General features: G+C 43.2%; 3 protein-coding genes and 1 long non-coding RNA gene across 7 annotated transcripts; 1 reads left to right on the top strand and 3 right to left on the bottom strand.

The window, feature by feature from the left end:
• Nucleotides 1-393: 393 nt before the first annotated feature.
• Nucleotides 394-8,974, bottom strand: LOC134156577 (DNA ligase 1-like). The gene is made up of 7 exons (XM_062604723.1): nt 8,841-8,974; nt 7,855-8,011; nt 6,618-6,757; nt 6,136-6,328; nt 5,416-5,580; nt 4,741-4,843; nt 394-793 (listed from the first exon to the last, which is right to left on the bottom strand). The coding sequence occupies exons 1-6, from the start codon at nt 8,936-8,938 to the stop codon at nt 4,742-4,744; spliced, it is 855 nt and encodes a 284-aa protein (XP_062460707.1). The 5' UTR covers nt 8,939-8,974; the 3' UTR covers nt 394-793; nt 4,741.
• A 342-nt stretch (nt 8,975-9,316) lies between these two features.
• Nucleotides 9,317-19,216, top strand: PHOSPHO2 (phosphatase, orphan 2). 4 transcript variants are annotated; one of them, XM_062604725.1, is made up of 2 exons: nt 9,317-9,434; nt 18,037-19,216. In XM_062604725.1, exon 2 carries the CDS (start codon nt 18,039-18,041, stop codon nt 18,762-18,764), a length of 726 nt encoding a protein of 241 aa, XP_062460709.1. In that variant the 5' UTR covers nt 9,317-9,434; nt 18,037-18,038; the 3' UTR covers nt 18,765-19,216. The 4 variants fall into 4 exon arrangements, with proteins under 4 accessions (XP_062460709.1, XP_062460711.1, XP_062460708.1 ...); XM_062604727.1 differs by lacking the exon at nt 9,317-9,434 and adding an exon at nt 17,388-17,413; XM_062604724.1 differs by lacking the exon at nt 9,317-9,434 and adding an exon at nt 17,394-17,460.
• On the bottom strand, nt 10,902-17,083 carry CFAP210 (cilia and flagella associated protein 210). The gene is made up of 9 exons (XM_062604731.1): nt 16,947-17,083; nt 15,913-16,139; nt 15,448-15,621; nt 15,166-15,359; nt 14,085-14,241; nt 13,397-13,536; nt 12,381-12,573; nt 11,890-12,054; nt 10,902-11,400 (listed from the first exon to the last, which is right to left on the bottom strand). The coding sequence occupies exons 1-9, from the start codon at nt 16,999-17,001 to the stop codon at nt 11,140-11,142; spliced, it is 1,566 nt and encodes a 521-aa protein (XP_062460715.1). The 5' UTR covers nt 17,002-17,083; the 3' UTR covers nt 10,902-11,139.
• LOC134156582 (uncharacterized) lies at nt 18,880-22,717 on the bottom strand. Its single transcript, XR_009961963.1, has 2 exons — nt 20,767-22,717; nt 18,880-20,715 (listed from the first exon to the last, which is right to left on the bottom strand). It is a non-coding gene; the product is annotated as an uncharacterized LOC134156582 (long non-coding RNA).
• Nucleotides 22,718-22,738: the final 21 nt, after the last annotated feature.

Here is a 22,738-nt window from a genome sequence, read left to right as displayed (position 1 = left end):
TACTTGCATAAATATAAGTCTTGTGTGTGAAGCACAGTAGCTTTCACTAGTTACAGAACTCCCTGTTCATGGTCTGCACTCAAAAGTAGGGGTAAGACAGCTTACATTCAGTTTATAACTGAATGAAAGAACAACTTTTGATCAAAAAGTCACCTACTGGCAGACTGGCAACAAAGTACTTTTCCCATTCCCTACAGTCCTTTCAGAAACTTGTGTGCTAGATACCCACAGTCTTAATGCAGACATCACTTTCCTATAAAGGATTAGACTCAGTGCCACAACTTGAATCTCAAGATAGGAATACTATCTTCCATTGCATTCTCCAAAGTCACAAATAGAAAACTGTAACAAATAAAAGGTGCTCTCACCATTGATCTTATTGATACAGGCAGATGTTTTTAAACAGTTTACTCAATTTTATTATTTGTTCAGCAAGAAATTTTTTTTTAAGCCAAAGCATAAGCTTTGAATGAACCCTGGAGGCCCAGCAATACTCAAATACAGTGCAGGTGAGTTGATAGTTTACCTTTGGTTGTTACCTTGTGACTTCTAAAAAGTAAATCTACTGCTTTGTTCCATAATAAAACAGAGCGGTTACTGATACAGTTGCAAGCTGTGGCACTTTGTTGTTGAGCTGAAGTTGAGTATAGGCGGTTTTTGGCAAATAGCATGCCTTGTAACTTGCTCCAGCTGTTAGGCACTGATAGGTTTTGCAGGCACATCTAACTTGTAAGGAGGCAGTGGCTAGCTTCTTCTTCCTTAGTAGATACTTCTGCAGTTATCTGATGTATTTCTGAAGAAGAAACAGAGTTTAAGTCTTGCTGTATAATTAGCAACTACATTTATATGTATATGCTCTGATCATCTGTAATTGAAACCAATGCAGAAATACTTGTCTTATATATAACTAAGCTTTACCAAAGAGTGTCCAACGTGTCCCTTTTTCCACTATGCCACTGTACCAGTTGCTTGATCTGTATTTACCAGATATTGGTGGTCTCATCTTCGATCTTGTCTCTGGTCTGCTCAGTAACTATTGCTTCTCTCAGTACATGTTGCTGCTTTCTAACCTTTCCCACTTTTTCCCTTTTAAATAGGAAAGGAGTCAGACCAGCTGCCACTCATTTAAGACGGGCAACTACTATTATGTTAATGGAGATGTAATGTTGAATTTTACTGGACCTGCAGTTCTGATGTTTAAACCTTTCATCACCTAACAGAATTGTGCATTTCTCTGGATAATATACTGGAGATGAGGAAGCCTACAGAAAAAAAGTGGCATGCTGGTTTATGCAATACAGTCTCAACCAGCTATGAACGACTATGCTTTAAGACTGCTTTCTAGAGATTAACAGATTAAAGGGTGGGTTTGAATCATTTATGTATCTACTTGGGTATCTAGTTCTTGCCATCAAAGACCATGATGCACCAAAACTAGAAAAAGCTTAAATTGTAATGGTGGCAGGGCAGGAATGTAAAGGGAATGACTACATATATTCAACTTTAACAAAGTCTATAGCACAGCTTATTTTAAATAGAAAGGAATTCCTTTAAAATGATTCCAAAGACGACATCTCATGTGGTCTTGTCATGTCTTTGGCCTTCAACTCCCTCTTAGTCTTAGCTGTCAGAGATGAGGGTTATTGTTTTTGTGTTAGTGCTGTTTTGGGGGGTTTTAAGAGCTATTTGTAAGTAGCAGATTTTCTTTCTCTAAAATATGCAGTGCTAGAACAAGGAGGAAGATTACAAACTAGCAGTAGCACTCTTCCATTCAAGAGATACCAGAAAGGTATAAGTTAATAACAGGCATCTGAAAAAAAATACCTATTGAAACAGAACGAATAATTTGCTCTAACATGACCAGTGAGCTTTGGGAAAAATAAGCAAATAAATAAAAATTCTTTGTTTTTCAGGAGTACCCAGCCAGTCTGTACTGGAACATGAAAGTGTCCACCCTTAGCAGTCCCAGCTCTTGGAGCACCAACTCTTCTGTTTGTAGGTAGTTTTGTTTCCAGGTATGTGTCCTCTTCAGACTTCCTCAGAGCCGAGCAGTTGCAAAGGCTGTCATGTTAAAAAGAGCTTGAACAGAAGTAACAACTCCAGCCTGGAACACTACCTAACAGTAAAGAGCTGCACAGTGAGTCAACTCAAATTCCCTTAGCAGAGGAGGCATTTTAGAAAGCTCCTCTCTTAGTTTCTTAGGTAGGAGTTTTATTAGATCCATGATGAAAGCACTGTCTTACAAGGGTACCACAGCCACAGGTACCAGTTATGTTACGGTTGGGAGAATATCATCTTAGACCCTGGAGTCCTGTGTGTTTAAACTTCAGTTGCTGCTCCACTTCCAGAGTTGGGTGACAGGTTTGGAAAATATGCAGTTTGATTTTGAGGTCTCTTTCAGTCCCCCCAAGGGTTGTCTTGCACTTCTAAGGTCTTGGCTTTGTAGAAAGGCCAACACCTATTATGTTTCTCATCTGCTATAACTTCCTAAAGCAGCAGACCATCTGACAGGGTGCTTTGTTGAGCAAAAACAGTAATTGAAGTTTACCAGTAAAATAATTTCTCAAATAATATTCTGATTTTCTAGCTATTAATTAAAACTTAACCTAGCACTGAAGTCCACCACCATCTATGCATCTTTTAAATACCTCTGAGGATAGTGACTCAACTCCAACTATTAACTAATACAAGTAGTGATGCTAGGCATAAGATCAGAGGTACCTCTCAATTAGGAGATTATTCCAGGTCAGCAATTTTCCTTAGCTGCAGTTGATCTCCATGTATTTTGTTGCCATCTTTAAATGGTAGCTGAAAAGGACCTCTGATGGTCAGCTAGACGAACCTCCTGCCATACATGGGACATCTTTAAAGCCTTCACAAGTAGTGATTCCACCACCTCCTGCTGAAGCAGGCTTTCGTGACTACTCAGCCTGTTGTCCCATGTCACAGCTTGTTATATCAGTCACCTGACTCTGCTAAGAAGAGTTTGGCTCTTTAAGGAGTCTTTTCATTGCTGGACTGATCCTCATCTATTTGCTGAATAGCTTCCTTTTGCTTGCACAAGGAGCTGTTCTCTCAGCCTATTTCCTCTACTCCTGTCATCTTCAACATACCATAAACAAACTGATTTTAGTCTTCTGTATTATTCCTGCAAGCAGCTTTCCAATTCTTGCCTTTCATGTAGGAAAACTGTAAAAGACAATGAAATGTTACTAAATGTTACTGAAAATTTTAGAACCTGGAGTATTTCTTCATGTTCTTAAAACCCTTGAAGATTTTTTTGCCAGCTTTTATAGAGGATTACTAACTAGAGCTTGTCATTTAAAGCAGACACACAAAGCATGCGCATCTCAGACTATGGAATAAAGTGATACCATGATTCATGCTGGATTTTTTCCATGCTTAATTTGGGTAACTAAATCGGTATTTAGCCAATGTGCTTTAAAAAAAATACTCGTTTTAGGTGTACTGAAAGGAAGAGTTGTTTTCTGGTAGTTGATTTTGATATTTCTGTAGATGCTCACAATAAAAACAGTATAAGCCCCATGGAAGCAGGCTGTAGACTTCAAATGCAGACATACATAATCTGCAGAACAGGGCATTTCTTGAAGCAGAACAGGAAATCGGGCTGCAGTCCACCTTGGTTCTTGCTTCTGTAGAGGTAGACTAAAACCCATTTAACTCACCAATTGCATGGTCGTGAGCACGTGCAAATATGCACTTGAGGGTGCCTTTGGAGAGTTACCAAGCTCTGCAGGTTTCAGCACCACGTCTGCTGTTGTCAGTGCTTCTCAAGGCTCCAGCTTCTGTGATCAAAAGGCTTTAATAGAAGTTTTCATTCTTTCTGCTTGCTGAAAAAAGCTTGAAGTAGTAAAAGGAGCACTGGCTCAGAGAAGGGATATAAGTCTTTTGTTAGTGAACTAAGTAAATTTTTTGAGACAGTTTCACAAGTTAATTGCCATGTCTCTTTTTCTAAAATATGCAATTTAAAAAATACATTACTCCAAGATTATTGGAGAGAATTGTGTCTCTTTCAGTTGATAGTTCAGCAATGTTAGCATTTTAGTTTAGATCACAAGTTGAGTTGTTGAAACAAGTCTCTTGGTTGTTTCTACTTACTGTGCTTTGGTTCACATTACAGAGCGATCACAATCTGGATCCTTTTGGATGAAACTTAAATAAGATGTGCTTCAAGCAGTGGCTAGAGCTATTCTAGGCAAAACCTCTGAAAAACACGCATCATGGGTGTAAAGTTCTCAGCAGCAACTTCCTCACTCTACAGACAAGCCCCTTATGGGCCACACTAACTGACATGGGTACTGGGAGCCAGTCAGCTCCCCCCCAGCCATGTCCTGCTGTCCAAAAACCTAGTAGCAGCCTAGGCCACAGCAGGATGGACTAACCAAGACAATTCCTGGTATGTGCTGGCTTGGAGGAGAGCTCTTGTCTCTGTCATCAGGCAGGGCTTTGAGGGGGCAACACAAGCTGTAACACTCCTGCACAATGCTCAGTCCCTGAGCAACCTTGAGGGCTCACATACGTTTGGCAGGAGGAATATGGAGAATCCTCTTATCAACTATCCTTCCCCCCAACCCCTGAGTTGTTTTGTAATACTACACATGTATACACTCCACCAATCTTGCAAGTTTGCTAGTTAAGAAGCCCAGGTCTTGGTCCCTCCTTAGAAGCTTGGAGAGAATAAAAATTAGATCCAGTAATGGCACTGAGTCAGTTACTCACTCTATCTCCAAAATGCTCGATCCTTGCAGAAAGCAGCTTCTCTCTGAGCATCGTAGTCCAAGTCATCTTGTTTTTCCTGCTGTTTTTTTGCCCGCTTTTCAGCCTGATAAAGATAAGGGAGTAACAAAGCTTAGTATTTCTTTCGCAACTTAACTTTCCCTTAAAACTCAAGAGGATGATCTTACAGGAGTTCTGAAGTAATGCTAGTTTATAGTTAGTTGATACTTGTCAAATATCATTCCTCTAAACTTCTTTCCCCTGCCATACCCCGCCATGAAAAAGGTAGACTGAATAGCTCAGTGACTGCTACTCTTTCCAGAAGATACAAAAGGAAAACAATGATATGGTTGGAAAAAATGACATAATGATATAGGACAGGATATGATCCATCATTGTTGATCTCTTTCTTATTACTAGCCCTCTCAGGTCATCCTCCCTGACCAGCACGGGCCAAGTCACCTTGGAAGAGGCTTCTGTTCCACTGCTCTGGGAGGAAGCTGGTCCCCAGCTTCAGCACCTGCAGTGCTTACAGGTAAAAACAAGCAAACAACAGAACACGCATATCACACCCACAGTAAGCTTGCTTTCTCTGTCCCGTCCAGGAAATCTAATCCTATGGCTTTAGAAGCGTGCTTCTGTCTGAAGGCATTTACAGGTTACAGCTCTTCTGTTTACCATTTGCTGGATCAGAAATTTCTGTACATCCATGCTGGCATCATGTTGTCTTTGTTTCATGTCTTTTTCTTTTTCCAGGTAGGTGTGATCTGCTGTCATCTGCTGATTACGATCTCTCTCACCCTCTGCTTTTTCTTCTTTCTCCTTCTCTACTTTCATCTTCATCTGTATTTTACAAAATACACAAAAAAGGATAGCCAAGGAGCTAGCCTGCTAAGCTGGAACTCATATCTTTTAGCAGAAGCAGCCCCATATCAGCACTCTGATGAGCACGGTCATTGTGGCTGGCCAGTGTCCAAGCCCAGGGCTTTCAGCAGCCATGGCAGATATGCACTGAACAGAGAAGTGGGAGAGAGAGAGGGGCCAGGAAAGATGTCAGTAGCACTGATGGAGCATGCTGATGCAGGGCACCAGAGCCACCAGATGTGATCTGGGCCAGGCTCCTCAGCTGCAGTGCAGAATCTGGAAAAATGTCTGCACAAATTGCCAACAATTCTGGAGCCTTCTAACTTTTGAGAGAGGATCATCACATCTACTGCTTACACCTTCTTTAAGAAGTTCATTCTGAAACTACAGATGGTAAATTTGAGAGGCAGCTGCTAAGTGAGAACCTGCATGTGCCTCTCACTTGTTTTTCTAGAATCTATGCTGTTTCCAAAAGGTATTCAGAAGTACAAGTATACGACAGAAAAAGGATTAAGAACAGGCTAGGTTTCTTACCATGGTGGTTCTGTGTTCAGCAATAGCTTCAATGGCAGCCTTTTGTTTTGCTTCTTTCTCTTTGATTTTTATTTGGTACTCATCTTCTACTGCTGCAGCTCCTCTAGCAAGACGATCATCTTCAACCTTAAATGCCTCATTTATCTGCGCAGTTAGTTGTTCAAGAGCTTTGTCCTTATGCACCTGGATTGCCCTGCAGAAGAACATGAGCTACTGTAAAATACCAGGATATCTGCTCAGTTTACCTGGGGCACTGCTCCTACCAAAGCCAGCAATCCCACCCCCAACAGCACCAATTACTACTGGAACTAGTAGTCTTTTTTTTTTCCGGTACTTTCTACTTCTCCCTCAAGTTTTAATTACAGAAAGATTGCCTACATCACAAAGTTTCAATTTTGCTGATACAAAATTGAGTAACATTTGTTACAAAATAAAATTGCAAGTTTGAATCTTTATGCTGAAAAGTGTAGCCCTAGACCTACCTATTAGTCTCAGCAACTTTTTCTCTTGCCAGATCAGCCATCATTTCTTTTTCTTTAATATAAGCCTCAATCCGATCATCTTCATTGTCTTCTTTTTGTTTCTCTTCAGCTTTAATTGTTTTCTTTTCAGATACATAATCCTGTTTACATCGAAAACAGCCTTTATGTAGAATGAGATTTTGAAAACATAAACTGGGGGGAGGGGGGGGAATATAGCAAAGACTTCAGGCCTAACCTAATAAGAGTTCTTTGGTTGTAGCAGTGGTGAAGCTGTAGAAAATTGTAACCCAAAGGTGGAGGAGCATTCTCATGACCTACTTACCACAAACTACTACAAGAGTAAAATCAGTGTGTGGTTGCAGCCCCATGGCACAGCGTCTGTAAGTTATATTATTTCCCCTACTTCCCCGCTGGCTCCAACTGTACTGCTCCCATCCTGTGCATCAGTCACAGCACAGACTCTGAAGGCCTCAAACAGTAGGAGTCTGTAGAACCACTAAACTGTAAAGCACAAGGCATTTGTGCAGAATGCACAGTCATATAAAGAAATGGCAGTCATATACAGCTTCTATTGTGTATTAAAAGTGCAGAATTGGCAGTCATATACAGCTTTTATTGTGTATTAAAAGTTGGGAACAATTGAGGTAAAAGTTGTGTAACTGGGGTGAGAAGAGTATGGGGTGGGGGAGCAAGTGGGGTTTCAGTGGGAGTTGTCTCCTCTTACTCTCTCACAATCCAGTGAATCATCACAGTACCTCCACTTCTCCTTGCTCAAGCAGGCATGGGGAGGGAAATACTGGATGTGGTAAGGATGTCTTGACAGATTTTTCTAAATCTCTCCAGTCATAAAGGGAAAGACAAGTCGAAAAGATATTATGTTCAGTCTCAGACTAATTCCCTCTTCCCAACAAATGGCCTTAAAGAATGGGTACATGGAACCTAAATTCAGTTCTCAAGTCAAGGACAATCTCCTTGATATCTATAGCAGACTTTTTCCATTTTAGACAAGTCGATACTTAGGTGCCATAATACAACTTCCAAGAGGCCTTTCTCAAAGGCACAGAGGAAAGACATGGCTTGCGGCTGGCAGGGTAGGCATATGATCCACTGCTACTGAAGCTGTAAGCAAACCTCCTCTTGCCAGGAGGCCCATTTATTTGTGGGCCAAATGCAACAGCTTCACTTCAGGCAGCCAAGGTGAAACAAGCATTTTAAACTCTGACTTCCTGTTACTTACGTGATGCTGTCTCCGGCGTTCAACTTTTTCTTTCTCTTCCTTTTCTCTGTCTTTCTGAATTTCCAGTTGGTACAATTGGTTTGATAACTGTATTTGTTCCCCTTCTCTTCTGTCTTCTAGCTTGGCCAGATCTGCCTGATGTTTGCGCTCCTTTATTCTGAATTGGGAAAAAGTTGAATAAATGTGCTAGGGACTGCACAAAGTAATGAACAGGTGTGGATTCTGCACAGCTACAGGTATGTTTAACAGTAAGCCTTAATATTTTGTAGTGAAAGTAGAATGTCAGAGATTAAAAATAGAACCATGTTTTTTTCAAAGGCAGGTGCAAGTCCTTTGGCTAAAGCTCGGGTCTAGTGCAAGGGAGTTGGTTAAGCCTATACTAGCAAAAACAAGTATGACGTGCATAGCGACTCAAATATTAGATATAATTTGGTTAGCCCGGTTTAATTGTCAGCCTACTCACTGTCACAAGCTGGGCCATTGTCAGCTAGCTGACTTCCAAGCAGTGCCACAGCACTGTGCAAGGCGTGGCCATGGTCATCAGCCGTGCTAGTAGGATCTGTGAGTGATTCTGGGCAGGGGGCACCGGCAGTAAGGAATTTTGCCTTAGAGAAACAAGCCGCTTGTTCTCATTGCCAGAATCTAGACAGTCTCTTTTAACTGACTAGGCCTGCCCCTGAAAGCAAGAGACGTTTGTGAAGCTGGAAAACGGAGTTACGGAGGAACAAGGGGGTGACGAGAAGTGACGAGTTTTCAGCCTGACGAGGGAGCGATGCTGAATCAAACAATGGTTTACGAGCAATGAGTCACCCGCTCCCGCCTCGGCTGGTGCAGGGTCGCCTCAGCCGCGTTGGCGCCAAAGCACTCGCCGCCTGTGCTGTGTCCCCCCCGCCGCGGGCGGTGCAGGCGGTCCCCGGCAGCACGGAGCTGGTTACGGGGAGATGCTTAACCCAGCCGCGCTCCCCTCTGCACGTCGCCGGACTCACTGCGCCAGCTGCTCCTGGGCCACCGCCCGCCGCGCCAAGTAACGCCCGCGCTCCACCTCTGCCTCCCGCCGAGCAGCGTCCGGCCCGTCGCGGTCCATCCTCGGCTTTTCTCCGCTGCGGGTCGGCCCAGTGCCCGACTCTCCGGGAAGCGGTAGCGTCTGCTGAGAGAGAGCCGTATCCCTACCGACAGCCCGGTGTCCCGGGGAGTCGAGGCTCGCTCTTCCACCCCCAGAGAGGGAACAAATGCGGCGGCGGCCACCACCCTTCCCCCGCTCCGTGCCCGCGGGAGCTCCCGGCCCTGAGCCGCCCTGCCCGGTGCTAAGGAGAGCAGCGTTACCTCACAGCACGAACAGCGGTGGGGACTGTGCCGCAGCTCTTATAGCAGCACAGCGCCCCGCCCTGCCCGGAAGCTGCTGGCAGGCGTCAGCTGCTCCTTCAGGGAGGGAGGTTCAGTTCGGCCTTTGAGGTGTTTCTCTCCCTTCCTTTCTTTCCTCCGGGCCGGGCACAAAAGCCTGCCCGAGCAGCGGCGGTCACTGCAGAGGCCACGGCGCGACGCGACCTGTCCTGTCCCGGAGCCGCCCTCGTCCGCAGCCGGTGCATGAAACACCCGTTTCTTTGTACGGGCCCGTACCCGGTAAGAGGCTGTAACGTTCCGCTCTGCCTCCGCCTTTCCGCTCCGAGCTCGGCGGGTTTTCTTCCCGCCGGGTTGCCTCAGCTCTGCGCGGCAGGTGGTGCGGCGCTTTGGCTGGCTCTGTGGGCTGCCGCTCCCGCACGTAACACCCATCCAGTTAGGCCTGCCTGTAGCTGCGTGTTGGAGACTTGCCTTTATCCATTACCTGGACTCAGTAAGTGGCCCCTGGGCACTGTTTTCCCTAAGGAAAACCCCTGGGAGCTGGATGAGGGGGTCTGTCCTCCCCCTCCTTCGACAAGTTCCTTCTTTGCCCTGCCTGGAAGAGACTCCTCGAGGGAGGAGGTGGCTGCTGCTCTGGGGAAGGAGTATATTCATCTTACATCCAGATGTTTTACACTGTAGGGGAGGCAAAACTAGCTTTGCTTGGCCCTCAGCTTGCAGGAGGGACCTCACCCGGTATAGCCTCATGTCTTGCTCAAGTCCTGTGCTTCCTTCAAAGCCTGTTGCTACTGAAACCAGGCTCACGAAAGACCTGTTTCCAAGTTGAAATATTGTCAAGCATCCTTTCTGTAAAACCAGTTTCAGGTTTGTTGTTTGTTTTTGTTTCTGTTTTTTTTCTAGAACTTGCATAATTTTCTAGTTTGTTCAGCAGAGATGGGCAGCTGGAAGGCTGGGACAGAAGCTTGTGTGCAACAAAACAAAGCTTCAGGTTTCTTGGGTTTTGTTTCCAGTGAAACCCAGAATAGGGGGATACCCTATTTAGACTCCAGGTCATTACACAAAAGGCATTACAGGAAACCTTAACTCTGTCCAAGGCAGGAACATGATGGTAAAATTTTGGCAAAGAAACTAAGCTTAAGGAGTGAGATGTGTGGGTGATTTGGGTGTTGGAGAGTAAATCAGATGAAGAATCTGAGAAGCAATTTCAGATCAGATCTATTTACCGCAGCTTGAATCAGTCTCTTTAAAGGAACAGTTCAATGATATTGTCTCTCATTGCCATGCTGTTTTTGTAGCAGCTATTGAGAGTTACATTGGGACCTATATTTGTTTCCTAGGTGACCTCTTAAGGGCTGTGATCAAATCACATTCTATTTTCATTTCATAGAAATATAACTCATTTATAGTGGAACATTTGTTTTACAGAGGTAGTTGCAAAATTCTGTAAAAACTGCAGTACTGTTCTGACTTTCACGTGTATAAGGTTGTTTTTTCTTCCTCTGATGATTGTGGAAAGTATGGGGAATACTTAACTGGAAGTAAGCTAGTGAAAAATGTGAACTTTTGCACTGGGAATTTGTATTACAGGCCTGAAAAACCTGGGACAGTGAGTTTTTAGAACAGTGAATAATAAAAATATAACAGTAATAGTGAGATTTTGGCTGGAATGGGTCACATGGATGGTCAATTATATATCATGCATTCCTGCCTCAAGTTTAATAAACTAACTTATATTTTTGAGAATATGACCAGTTCTCAGGCAATATTTTTTTGTTTTTCAAATAGACTTTGTGATTCACAGTATATAATAGATGCAGTTTAACTCTGCCTGTAAGGTTCAAAAAGACATTTTTTAACCACGTGAAAACTGCTTCTGCCCTTCCCTGCTAGATAGTCTCTGTATTACTTCATGTTTTTAACTTCTTGTGCAGTAGTACATCTACAAGGTTACTGGGTCCCAGCACCATCCTGTGCTTGAAAACCATTTGATCCTTTTTCTCTGGAAAATGGCTTGAGTCCAAGTCCTCTTACATCTTTGTATGCTTTCAGAAGAGGATAAAGATGATGTGTAGTCTTGGCCTCTGATTCAATTACTTGCTTTGCATAGCTCTGAAATTCCTGCTCTTTACAGAGAGCAATAAACTCTGTCTGAGCATTGTAGTCCAAGTCTGCTTGCTTTTCCTGCTGTTTTCTTGCCTGCTTTTCAGCCTGATGAAGAAAATGGAATAACAAAGCTTAGTATTTCTTTCACAACATAACTGTCCCTTAAAACTTAAATGTATTAGGAGATGTGGTGATGTTAGTTGATACTTGTCAGATATAATCTTTCCCCACTCTTCTCCCCTGCCGTATCCCCTCAAAAATGGTGCATTAGATAGCTGAGTGAACATCAGCATTAATTGTTGCTCTTTGGTGACCTGCCCAGAAAATACAAGAGAACAGCAGTAGTACATAATGGCACAGTGCAGGAGGTAATCTGTCACTGTAAACCGACCTTGACTTGTGCCACTGCTGAGAGGAGGCTACTCTGTGTATGCAGAGCATAAATGATTTAAGAAAACCAAACCCAACAAACACACACCCCCTCATGCCCCCCCCAGCCAAAAGAACAGTAAGCTTCCATTCTTCTTCTCAGGTAGGAGCTAGTGCTGTTGGTTTAGATGCATGTTTCTTTCAGGTTACCTATCTTCTGTTTACCATTTGCTGGATCTGAAATTTCTGTACTTCCATACTGGCATCACGTTGTCTTTTTTTCTTGTCTTTTTCCTTTTCTAGGTAAATGTGGTAATTTTCCATTATTTTATTATATTCTTTTTTACTCTCTGCTTTTTCTTCTTTCTCCTTGTCCGCTTTCATCTTCATCTGTATTTTACAAAATACACAAAAAAGGATAGCCAAGGAGCTAGCCTGCTAAGCTGGAACTCATATCTTTTAGCAGAAGCAGCCCCGTATCAGCGCTCTGATGAGCACGGTCATTGTGGCTGGCCAGTGTCCAAACCCAGGGCTTTCAGCAGCCATGGCAGATATGCACTGAACGGAGAAGTGGGAGAGGGAGAGAGAAGGCTAGGAAAGATGTCAGTGGCCCTGATGGAGCATGCTGATGCAGGGCACTAAAGCCACCAGAGGTGACCTGGGCCAGGCTCCTTGGTTGAGGTAAAGCAGGAATAAGAACAGGCTAGGTTTCTTACCGCAGTGGCTCTGTATTCAGCAATAGATTCAGTTGCAGCCTTTTGCTTCTTTGCCTCTTTGTCTCTGCGTTTTTTTTCTTCTTCAGCTTTTTTTGCAGTGTCTCTAGCAAGACTACCATCTTCCTTCTTTAATGTCTCAGCCATTTGTAAAGCTAATTGTTTAACAACTTTGTCCTGATGTTCCTGCGCTTGTCTGCAGAAGAATATGAGCTACCATAACATACCAGGATACATACCTTGGCCTACCTGAAGCACTGCTGATACCAAACTCAGGTGTTCTGCTTCTAGTTTTCTCTCCTCTTGCCACACAGTCTACCCCAACCCACCCAACTCCTCAATCTCCACTGTTCCTCCTGTTTCTTTGTTTTTAATTGTCTGCTTTAATAAATATTCCCTGTATTCTTGTAACACTAGCTTTCTGCTGCAGTAATGAGTTGGATCATGCAGTGGAGAGTCTGCCTAGCATTTTGCCATCAGGGGAGAAATGCTGGGTCTATTGGCCCAAAATGAGAAAAGAAGGAAAGTCTTAGATCATCTCAATGGTATCATCATGCTGTCCCTGTATTGATAGATGACCTTCCCTTAATAATAACCCAATGTAATTAATTAATACAGGTGCCTAGTTAAGAAGTCTTAATTATTTTTCATGATCTGGTTCAGGGAAATATAGCTTATGCTCAAAAATACTTTTGTTGAGGATTTTAATTGTCTTTAGTTGTTGAGGAGGTGGAGGCTTGGCAGATGACATGGAAAATCACTGATCCCAACACACTGGTGTTGAGCTTTGTACTTCTGTATGTCTTTGTACTTCGAAGGGCGGAAAGATCGCTTCCCCCCCCCTCCCCCCCTTACTAAGGAACCCGTGACAGAATTTCCTTTTTCTCCCAAATTTCCTACCCTCTCTATCATAATTTTTTAGAATAACTGTGGATTGTGTTATCAGCCTGAAAGATTTGAAAATGGCTACAGTATGATTTTTAGTTTATTTGCAATTAATACTCTATTTTTGTACCTACCTATGCAATTCAGCTTTTTTCTCTTTTGTCATTTTGGCGATAATCTGCTTTGCTTTAAAATGAGCTTCGATCCGAGCATCTTCTTCCATTTGTTTTTGTTTCTCTACTGCTTTGATTATTTTCTGGTCAGCTACATGCTCCTGCAGGGGCAAAACGGTCCTGCTGTAACGGGGAAAGTTGAGAAAATCTGGGCCTAGGGTAGCAGCTTAAAAGAATCACTCTCAATTCTCTTTTTCTGCGTTTGTTTCAAAAAAGAGAGGGAATAGTTTCTCAGTACCTTCATTTCTGCCTTTCTGTTCATACATGAAGAGAAGATAGTAGATATGAGTAAGGAGAAGGGGAACTGAGCATTGACCAGCTGCTTCTCCAGCCCATTACACAGACAAATTGCTATGCAATGCAGTGAGCATTATCCCTTGTTTCCCTTCACACACATGGGAGAGGGGGATGTTGAGAGGAATGGGACTGTGCAACCCCCACCAGTACATGCAAGAGGCCTTTCTCAAAGGCACAGAGGAAAGACACAGCTTGCAGCTGGCAGGGTAGGCATATGATCCACTGCTACTGAAGCTGTAAGCAAACCTCCTCTTGCCAGGAGGCCCATTTATTTGTGGGCCAAATGCAACAGCTTCACTCCAGGCAGCCAAGGTGAAACAAGCATTTTAAACTCTGACTTCCTGTTACTTACGTGATGCTGCCTCCGGCGTTCAACTTTCTCTTTCTGTTCCTTTTCTCTGTCTTTCTGAATTTCCAGTTGGTACAATTGGTTTGATAACTGTATTTGTTCCCCTTCTCTTTTGTCTTCTAGTTTGGCCAGATCTGCCTGACGTTTGCGCTCCTTTATTCTGAATTGGGAAAAATAAATAAATAAATAAATAGGGTAGGGACTGCACAAAGTATGAACGGATGCGGATTCTGCATAACCATAGGTACCTTGCACAGAAGAATGTGATACTTTAAATTGAAGATGGGTGGAATATCAGAGGTGAAAAATGGCATCATTTTTTGTAATGGTAGCCCTAGATCCTTCGACGAGAAATTAGGTACATGGTGTGCTCACAGTTTGCAATCTTTTATCTGGATGACTCGTTAGCACCATTGCATATATAACGTTCTGGCCTCTCTCTGCAGCATCCTCAGTCACAAGAGTTCTCCAGTAAGTCCCACTGTATCTGTGTTTCTCTCCCTGGTCATGCAGGCAATAGCTTAAGCTGGTAGTGTTCGATAAGAAGTTCTGCAAGGATTCATGTGTTGGACCTGGAATATGTGAGACCAGTCTTTGAACCCTTCCTCTGCCTCAGGGAATTTGACTCCTTCTATCAGATCACCAGGGCCAGATGTCTATAAATACCCCTGGGGACTCCTTCATTAAGGTATCTGGAAGAGCCCCACAGAAAGAATGGAGATGGCAATGATGTTCTCTTGATGCCGGTGGACGTGGCAGTGATGTGTTCTCTTGATGCATTCTCCGGACTCCAGTTATGGGCGAATGGAAAATCTGGTTTAACCATTTTTGGAACTGAAACTGAGTTCAAATACACTTTCAGTGACAACTTTTGAGTAGTGATTTGTCTAAAACTTATTGAAGCCTACTAGACTGTTTACATGTAGACTGTTGGCAAGTAAAAGAGTGCAGTATCACAGCTTTTCCCATTTGTGCAAGGTCCTTTGTGGCACCCTGGATTCAGTAAGTTTCTGCAAAAACTTTGTATAATGTATTTGTGAGAAGAGTAAACAACAACTTAGGGTAACTTTTGATTATTACTTACTGTTCCAGCTGATCTCTGCGTAGTGCCTGTTCATTCATGTAACGCCGACGTGCCTCTTCTTGATCCCTGAAATTAGCTTCTTTATATTCATGTTCCTTTTCTTCATCCTTCTTTTTGTTAGCATCTGACTTTAACTTTTTAAATTCAACTTGAGCATCTCTTTCTTTTAGGACTTTGGTAAGTAGAAGTGCACTCTGCAAGAGAACATTTAGAATAATTTGCATGTTCAGCAGTGTTTAAAGACGTTCAGTACAACTTGAATTTGAAAACCTGTCAACACACATGAAGCCCTTTAATTCTTTCGTTCTGATAGCTTAGGTAGGTTTTTGCACGATCAATAGCCTCCTTCCGTTTTGCTGCTTGGAACTTTGCTTCTTCCAAATCAATTAACTTTCTTTCTTCTTCTTCCCTTTCTTCACGTAATTTTCTGGCTTTTAGTTTCCGTTGTGCCATGCCCTGTATTGCAGATAAAATTAGAAATCACATCTAAAGCCCATGGATTAAAAATGTATAAACCATTCTGAAGGTGAGATACTCAGTGTTTTGGGTTTTTATTAATTTTGTATTTTACCTTTGATTAAAAAAAGTTGATATTAGAAGTTAAATATATTTAATTGTCTTTAGTTAAAATATTTATATTTTAAAAGCAAATGTTAAACAAAGGGAGTGCAGCTAGCAATATTACTATGAGTGGCTTTGCATATATGAAAATGAATCCCCTTGTTTACAAATGTGTGTTGTACTTGCCATACAGGTATTGGGCCAGTCTTTTACAGCAGCTTTGGAGCGTAAATGCATTTCTTCCCGTTCTTTCTTCTCGGCGAGGATGACTGCAGCTTCTCTGGTTCTGCTGCCAAGGCTGTCCTGAAGCCTTTCCCATTCTGCCTTTGGCAATATAATTACCTGATGAAGATCTGTTCCATTTGGAAGAAAAAAGCCATCTAGAGTGTCATTTTCTTCCAAATGGTGTGGTGCTGTGCAGAGGGAAGAAAAGATAGGTTACTTGGTATCAGAAAATCCTATATTCAAACCTGTCACAGGATTTGAATTCTTTCATAGCAACAATAGCAAGATATCCTTAGTATTAATTACTCTCCCCATCTCTGTACCCCAGAGGTAAGACAGGGTATCTGTAGTCTAACTACAGCTAGTGCATGTACTTGGGCTGTGGCACTGACTTAACTGTTGCATGTCCCCTTGTCTCTTTGTCTTGTGGTAACTTACATTAGGTTTTGTGAAACGCCTTTCAAACTATCACCAGTATTGTTAAAGGAAATGGCACTCTGTATGGAGTAGCATCCTGTTAGAAGTTCTTGTTCATCTGGTTTGCAGCAGACTGAAATGCTGTGTTTCAAATGTAAGGAGGCTTTCAGTGATACTGACATCAAAGGCTATTTTTCAGATGCAATTGCTAATCAGTTTGCCCCATGATAGGGACCAGGCAAGGCCTTCTCTCTCTGTCTTAGGTGAAAGCAGCTAAACTTGTACACTGAAAAGGCTGCTCCCTGCATGTAAGGAACTGCCAGGTGCCTAGTTCTTGAACTCCAGCTCTGGATGACACTGTACCTCCACTGGTTTCAGGGTAGCTCTTTCTAGTCAATTCTTAAGGAGAAACGGCCTGTCTTGCTGTCTGCAGCTGTGAGAGTGGGTGGTTTGGACAAGGAGACAGGAACACCCCTACAGCCGCCCGGAGCCGTGTATAGCCGGCTGTGGCTACGGGCTCGGCAGTGCCCCCCCCACCCCCCGCCGGTGCTGAGTCCCCGCAGGAGAGCCCCACTCACGGGCGAGCTGCTGCTGGTGCCGCCTCCCGCGGGAGAGCCTGGGCCCCGCCGCCATGGCCCCGAGCTTCGGCGCGCCGCCTGTGGACGCGCGCTGTTGCCGGGCAACCCGGCGGCAGGGGAGTCATGTGATGGCGTGGGGTTGAGGCACGTGACTCGCGGCGGCAGGGTTTCACGCGGAGGGAGGCGGTGGCGGCGAGCGCGGAGGTGGGTCGGTGACAGTGCGGTTGTCGGGCGGTAACGGCTCGGCGCAGGTTTGCCGGCTCTGGCCCTTTCCCTCAGGGCTGTCGGTCTGCTGCCCAGCGCCCCCGCCAGCCCAGCCCTGCCGCCGTGGCTGCTCAGCTTTACTCCTCGGCCGGGCGGTTGGCTTATGTGGCGGCGCGGCCTGCTGGCAGGGAGCTGGCCTAATAGGACTCCTTGGGCTGAGGCGGCGGTGCCCATGTAGGGAACGGCGTTAAGTTCCAGCTGAGGTGTCTCCTGTTCCCAGGGGTTTCCGTAACCCAGAGGTGCGCTGCAGGTACTGAAGTTGTAGGACAAGAGCAAGCAAACTTCGTGTGTTTGTTTGATTTCCAGATTCCCAAATGTCAGTATGTCTTTATGTTGGCTGGTTTGATGCGACATGTTGTGGTTAAAAAAACTGGCTGCATCTGTTCAGTAGCAGTTTCCTTTTGAAATACCTGTGAAGGTGTTTTGCTAGGAAAATCCCAGTTTGGGTGTGTTGGCAAGTGCTGATGGAGAAACAACTGATTAGTCAAACTGATGGTGCATGTGTACTGCAAGATCGGTTCTATGTTAGCAAATATGAGTTACAATGCAGCATGAGTTTAGATACTTTCACTAATTTAAACAAGCTTGATACTGACCTAGAACTGTGATCTTTACAGACTGTTTTTTTTTTTTTAGCTTCAGCAAAACTTCCCATAGCTGTAGTGGCCATAAATAGTTTACTTTGTTTAGATATTTGTCCTCATTTTCTTGAAACAGATTTTTTCCTCTTCTGAGCACAAGTTCAGGGTAGGAATTCAGTACTTTTATTTATATAAATAATTGTCTTTTTTTTTGTTTGTTTGTTTTGGAAACTATTTTCTGACAGCAATGAAATTTCTGTTGGCTTTTGATTTTGACCATACAATCATAGATGAAAATAGCGATACTTGGATTGTGAAATGTGCTCCTGAGAAAAAGCTTCCTAATGGATTAAGAAACTCCTACCGACCAGGACAATGGACAGAATATATGGGCAGAGTCTTTGTCTACTTGGGAGACAATGGCGTCAAAGAAGATGTAATGAAAAAAACTATGACAACAATCCCTTTCACTGCAGGAATGGTAGATCTTCTGGGGTTTATTGGCGAGAACAAGGAGTTATTTGACTGCATAATTGTTTCAGATTCTAATACAGTATTTATTGACTGGATTTTGAAAGCTGCTGACTTCCATAAAGTGTTTGATGAAGTGTTTACAAACCCTGCAGCATTCAGCAGTACTGGCTACCTGACTGTACAGGACTTCCACGCTCACCATTGTGCAAAGTGCCCTAAAAACCTTTGCAAAAGGGAAGTTTTAAAAGAATTTCTAGATAAACAGTTGGAGCAAGGAATAACTTACACACAAATTGTATATATAGGTGATGGTGGGAATGACTTATGTCCGGTAATGTTTTTGAAGAAGGGTGATATTGCTATGCCAAGGCAGGGCTATACCTTGGAGAAAAAGATTTCTCAATTGGCCCAAAATCTCAGTCCTGTGGAGTGTTCTGTTCTGGCTTGGTCTTCTGCTGTTGACATTATGTCTTACTTGAAACTGCTTATAAAGGAATAATTCAAATGATAAAAGGAAACTAATGCAATTATATTTAATCTTCCTCAGAGAAAAAAAAAACTGAATGCATATAAAACCACAAAATTGTAACATTGGGCTGTTACCTGAACATATCTTTTTAAACACAATATAAAGCTGTTTATGTTTAATCTTGGCCATAGTGGGAAAGTGAAGTTAAAATGGCTTTCTGACATAGTACACCTTCCAACATAAGTGGAAAAAGGGGCTTGCAAGAGAAACTGCCATTATTCTTAGTCTTCCCCCTCCCTCCAGGCCTTTACCAAAAAAGTAACTGACCTTTTCTGTCCCACATGCATAGGGGAAGAAGTAGGATTAGTGCACAAAATAATTAAGTTCTTTACTTACAAAACATTCGGTGCCAGGAGCATGGTTCTGGAACTGTTGGCTTTTACATCCCTTCGATCAGGATAAATACTCAATTTTGTAAATTATTTGGTATGCTTGTAATCTTGTTTGAGCTGAAGATGCATTTATATTTTCAATATACTAAATATTTTACCCAGCAAAATTACTTTTTAATAATTTATCTTTTATTGTAAAGACAATTAAAAGTTACTGTCACTGACAAAAGCAATGCACCTCATTTGTGTAATGTGCTCTGGCCTGTGTATCATCAGGCACCTGTTCTTTGAAAGTGTACAGCGTACACCAGTGTAGGTGTCAGTCTTTGGATAATACCTTCATTTATTTTGTCAGTCAGACCCCTTTTCTTCTGGAGAGCAGTAGTGATGTTACTGCTCTGTTTAAAGAAAAGTCACTCTCCCATTCCCTTGCCTGCAGCCCTGACAGTGTGCTGCTGCCACTCCTTATAGAGCTAATACCAGTTTGAACTGCTGTGCAGACACCTTTGAGACAGCTTGGTGCTTTCTTCTTGTTAGGCTTCTGCTGCAATGCACAGGCCCATAAATGGTGCACGTGTATACATGTTTACATTGACTTTTGCCTATACGCTGTCATCCATATAGTATAATCCTCTTTTAACTTTGTAACAGGATTGTTCTGCCTTAAAGTAGTTTAAGGAATCATTTGTGAATATGCGATCTTTCTATCACTCACAGTGAGATGAGTCTCAAGAGTTGGGCCATGTGTATAGAGATATTAAAAAAAAGTCTCATTAAAGTTAAATAACGTATTTTATGCCAAATGTTTTCCTTCTTACAGTCCCACAGAAGGTCCAAAATGATAATGTAGTGTGCTATTGAACTGATACCTGTTCTAGCTTAAATGTCCTAAGCTTAAGTGCCTTAATAACTGAGAAACAGTTTTGCAGCACTTTGGTTGCAGATGTCTTGAGGTGTAGCTCAGCAGCCTGCAGTTGCTGTGGCTCTCTTCCCCTGTTTTGTGTGCAGCACTGTTCTTGTTTTCTTCCTGACATTTGGTACTGTCATTGCCTTCTTTTTCTCAGTTGAAGACTTTTAGGAGTTGTCTTGCCTGTTTTCAGGCTGACAGTGTATATAATTTCCTATGAATACCTACTTGTAAATGGTCCTGTTTTTATCCCATCACCTATTTCAATGAATTGTAAAAGGTTGCTTTGAATTCTCTGTTGTCTACAATGTCCAGATTAATATAGTTGAATTCTCAGGAGTGTTTCTTTAGTGATGGATATTTGGTAGATGCCTAAGATATTTGTATTGGTGATCTTACTCTATTGTCTTGTGCAAGGGCAGGAAGACAGCATCTGAAGAACTGGTAGGTCTCAAGCTGTAGCAGGTTTAAACTGTCTGATTTCCAGGCCATACAAAAGAATGGTAATGGCTGTTGTATAGTACAGCTTTGTATGGTTACTTTTTTCTTTTAAGTTCTGTGTTTCCTTCATTCCAGGTGTGCTGCTGAATGTTCCATGTCTTGTGTCCGTTTCTTCTGTGCTTTTCAGAACTTGGTCGTGAGACAGCTTGCTTTCAGTTTGTGCACAGATCTTAGTTACTTACTTATAACATAAAAACAAACATAAACCACACATAAAACAAACATAAAACACACATAAAACAAACATAAAACATTTACAAGTAATTTTTCAGCTTTTTCACTCACTTCATATTAACTGTTGTTCTTTTAGCTTTAAGTAACCTGCTTTGTAGTTTGTGTTGAGAGTGAGAAATTCATCTTCATGCTCAAAAAGGGGTGCTTTTGATGAAAGAACTGATGCAGGAGTTGAGAGTAGATTAAGCAGTCTATTTGAAATATTGGCAATTATGATTTAATAACTTCAAGTAGAGGATTGAGCTGATGCTGTTTTCCAGACAAAGTGCATGTTGGAGACAGAAGAAATTTTTCAATTCCAGTAGGTAGACCATTAAGCTATTAATGTGAGGTCTTTTTGTTCCTCTTAATTGAAGAGAGAACTTTTCAGAAGTACTACAATTACCAATTTTTTCCACATTTGGATAAAAGGGAGGGGAGATGAGGATCTTCAAATGATGAAGCTGGTTTAAGCTGGTAACCCAGCCAAAAAAGAAAGGGAAAAGCTCCTTGAAGGGACACATGTGCAGTACTAAGTGTTGCTGACCACAAGACTTGCTTATTCAGCACAGTTAAATCGATGTACCCTCTGGGAGGGAGATGATTAGGTAAGGATGTTATGAAAATAAATGCATAAGGGAATGTGTATGTGTATGGGAAACATCCTATATGGTAATGGGTCTGCTGTTGTACACCAGCTACTGTGAAGACTACGTAGCCTAAGTCTTATGTGCTGGTCCAAGGCCTAGGAGAAAGTTCTTGCTTGTCCATGGGGAGTTGATGACATGGAAAGTGCAAAACCACAGCAAAACAAAGCTGTTGGCATAGGAATGCATAAACAGACTCAGGCCTATACAAGGGAATGCTCAAGAGAAAAAAATGGAGTAGTTGAGCTAAGGGACAGGCCTGGCTTGGAGGCAGCAGGGCTACTGCGAGTTCCTGGGTTACACCACAGAACTCCAGTTTCCTGTGCTAACAGTGTATCAAGAGTGGTTGAAAAACCAAAGGCAAAGATGTGTGAAGGGTTTTTTGCTTTTTGTTTGGATCAGCTTGTTGATGCCTCACTACAGAGAGGCCAAGGGCAAGTTTGAGTCTTGTTGGGAGATTAGCATGTGAAGAAGGATAGTAGAGAAGTATGTCTGTATACACTTTTCAGTTCATGCTTCTGGTGGGTATTGCAGAGGAAGTACCACCAGTAATTAAAAGACAAAAATTGCTCTTTTTAATCTGTGCCGAGCAGGAATTCTCCTGATTTCTCCTTTTGGGTGCTGCTGGCACTTAGCTAAAAATAACAGATATCCACCTCCTTTTGGCAGGGGAAACTGCTGCCAGTCCTTTCAATTCAGGAGAGTTCTGGCAGGGTAGGGGGACCCCAGCTGCAGGATCCAAAGGATCCAAACCCTGCTGCAGGTGAAGGAGGGAGTACAGCTTCTTAAACCCAGAGGATGCTGTGTTTCAAATATTTTTTAAAGGTCTCCTTTGCAGAAAGTGTTCTGCTAGCAGAGAAGAAAAAGAATTCTTAAATTGTGAAGCATTTTCAGAAGTGTTAAAAGCCAATATAATGCTCTTCGTGAATAATTTGCTTCTGGCTACAGTCTGTCAGCACAGTTTGTGACCGTCCTTTGCTCCCAGCCAGGTTCAGGTGTTTGAGGAGAGCTCTGGCCCCCCCCTCTGGAATCCTGCCCTCGTACAGTGGGAGAGCCCCAGGAGCTTGCTGCTCTTCCCAGCATCTCCCAGTGCCCGGAGCAGCGGGGCAGCTCCAGCTCCCTGTTCGTGGCAGCCGAAGCCCTCTTGCTTTGTTGTGCGGCTCCGTACCACCGAGCTGGCGGCGCTCCCCGGGCATCAAGCTTCTGCCCCGAGTACGGCCGCGCCTTCTGTCCTCGACGCAGTGGGCGCCATACTCGGCTGCCCCGGCAGTGGGGAGCCCCGGCTGGCAGTAGCGCTTCAGACCGGAGTTCCCCGGGGCGGGGCCCGCTCATCTGGCGGAAGGG

Source organism: Pezoporus occidentalis, unplaced genomic scaffold, assembly GCF_034315485.1.
Source record: "Pezoporus occidentalis ecotype Australia unplaced genomic scaffold, CSIRO_AGI_Poc_V1 ctg88, whole genome shotgun sequence".
NCBI classification, from domain to species: Eukaryota; Metazoa; Chordata; class Aves; order Psittaciformes; family Psittacidae; genus Pezoporus; species Pezoporus occidentalis.
The sequence above is the reverse complement of the archived record's forward strand: the minus strand, read 5'-3'. Positions and strand labels throughout refer to the sequence as shown.

Coding starts and splice junctions, on each gene's coding strand:
- LOC134156577 (XM_062604723.1), bottom strand. CDS start 8,938: ATGGACCGCGACGGGCCGGACGCTGCTCGGCGGGAGGCAGAGGTGGAG. Junction 6,329..6,617: donor AAAGTTGCTGAGACTAATAG/GTAGGTCTAGGG, acceptor GTTCTTCTGCAG/GGCAATCCAGGTGCATAAGG. Junction 4,844..5,415: donor AATTTCTGATCCAGCAAATG/GTAAACAGAAGA, acceptor TATCTTTATCAG/GCTGAAAAGCGGGCAAAAAA.
- PHOSPHO2 (XM_062604725.1), top strand. CDS start 18,039: ATGAAATTTCTGTTGGCTTTTGATTTTGACCATACAATCATAGATGAA.
- CFAP210 (XM_062604731.1), bottom strand. CDS start 17,001: ATGGCGGCGGGGCCCAGGCTCTCCCGCGGGAGGCGGCACCAGCAGCAG. Junction 16,140..16,946: donor GCACCAGCAGCAGCTCGCCC/GTGAGTGGGGCT, acceptor CCCTCTGCACAG/CACCACACCATTTGGAAGAA. Junction 13,537..14,084: donor AACGCCGGAGGCAGCATCAC/GTAAGTAACAGG, acceptor TTGCCCCTGCAG/GAGCATGTAGCTGACCAGAA.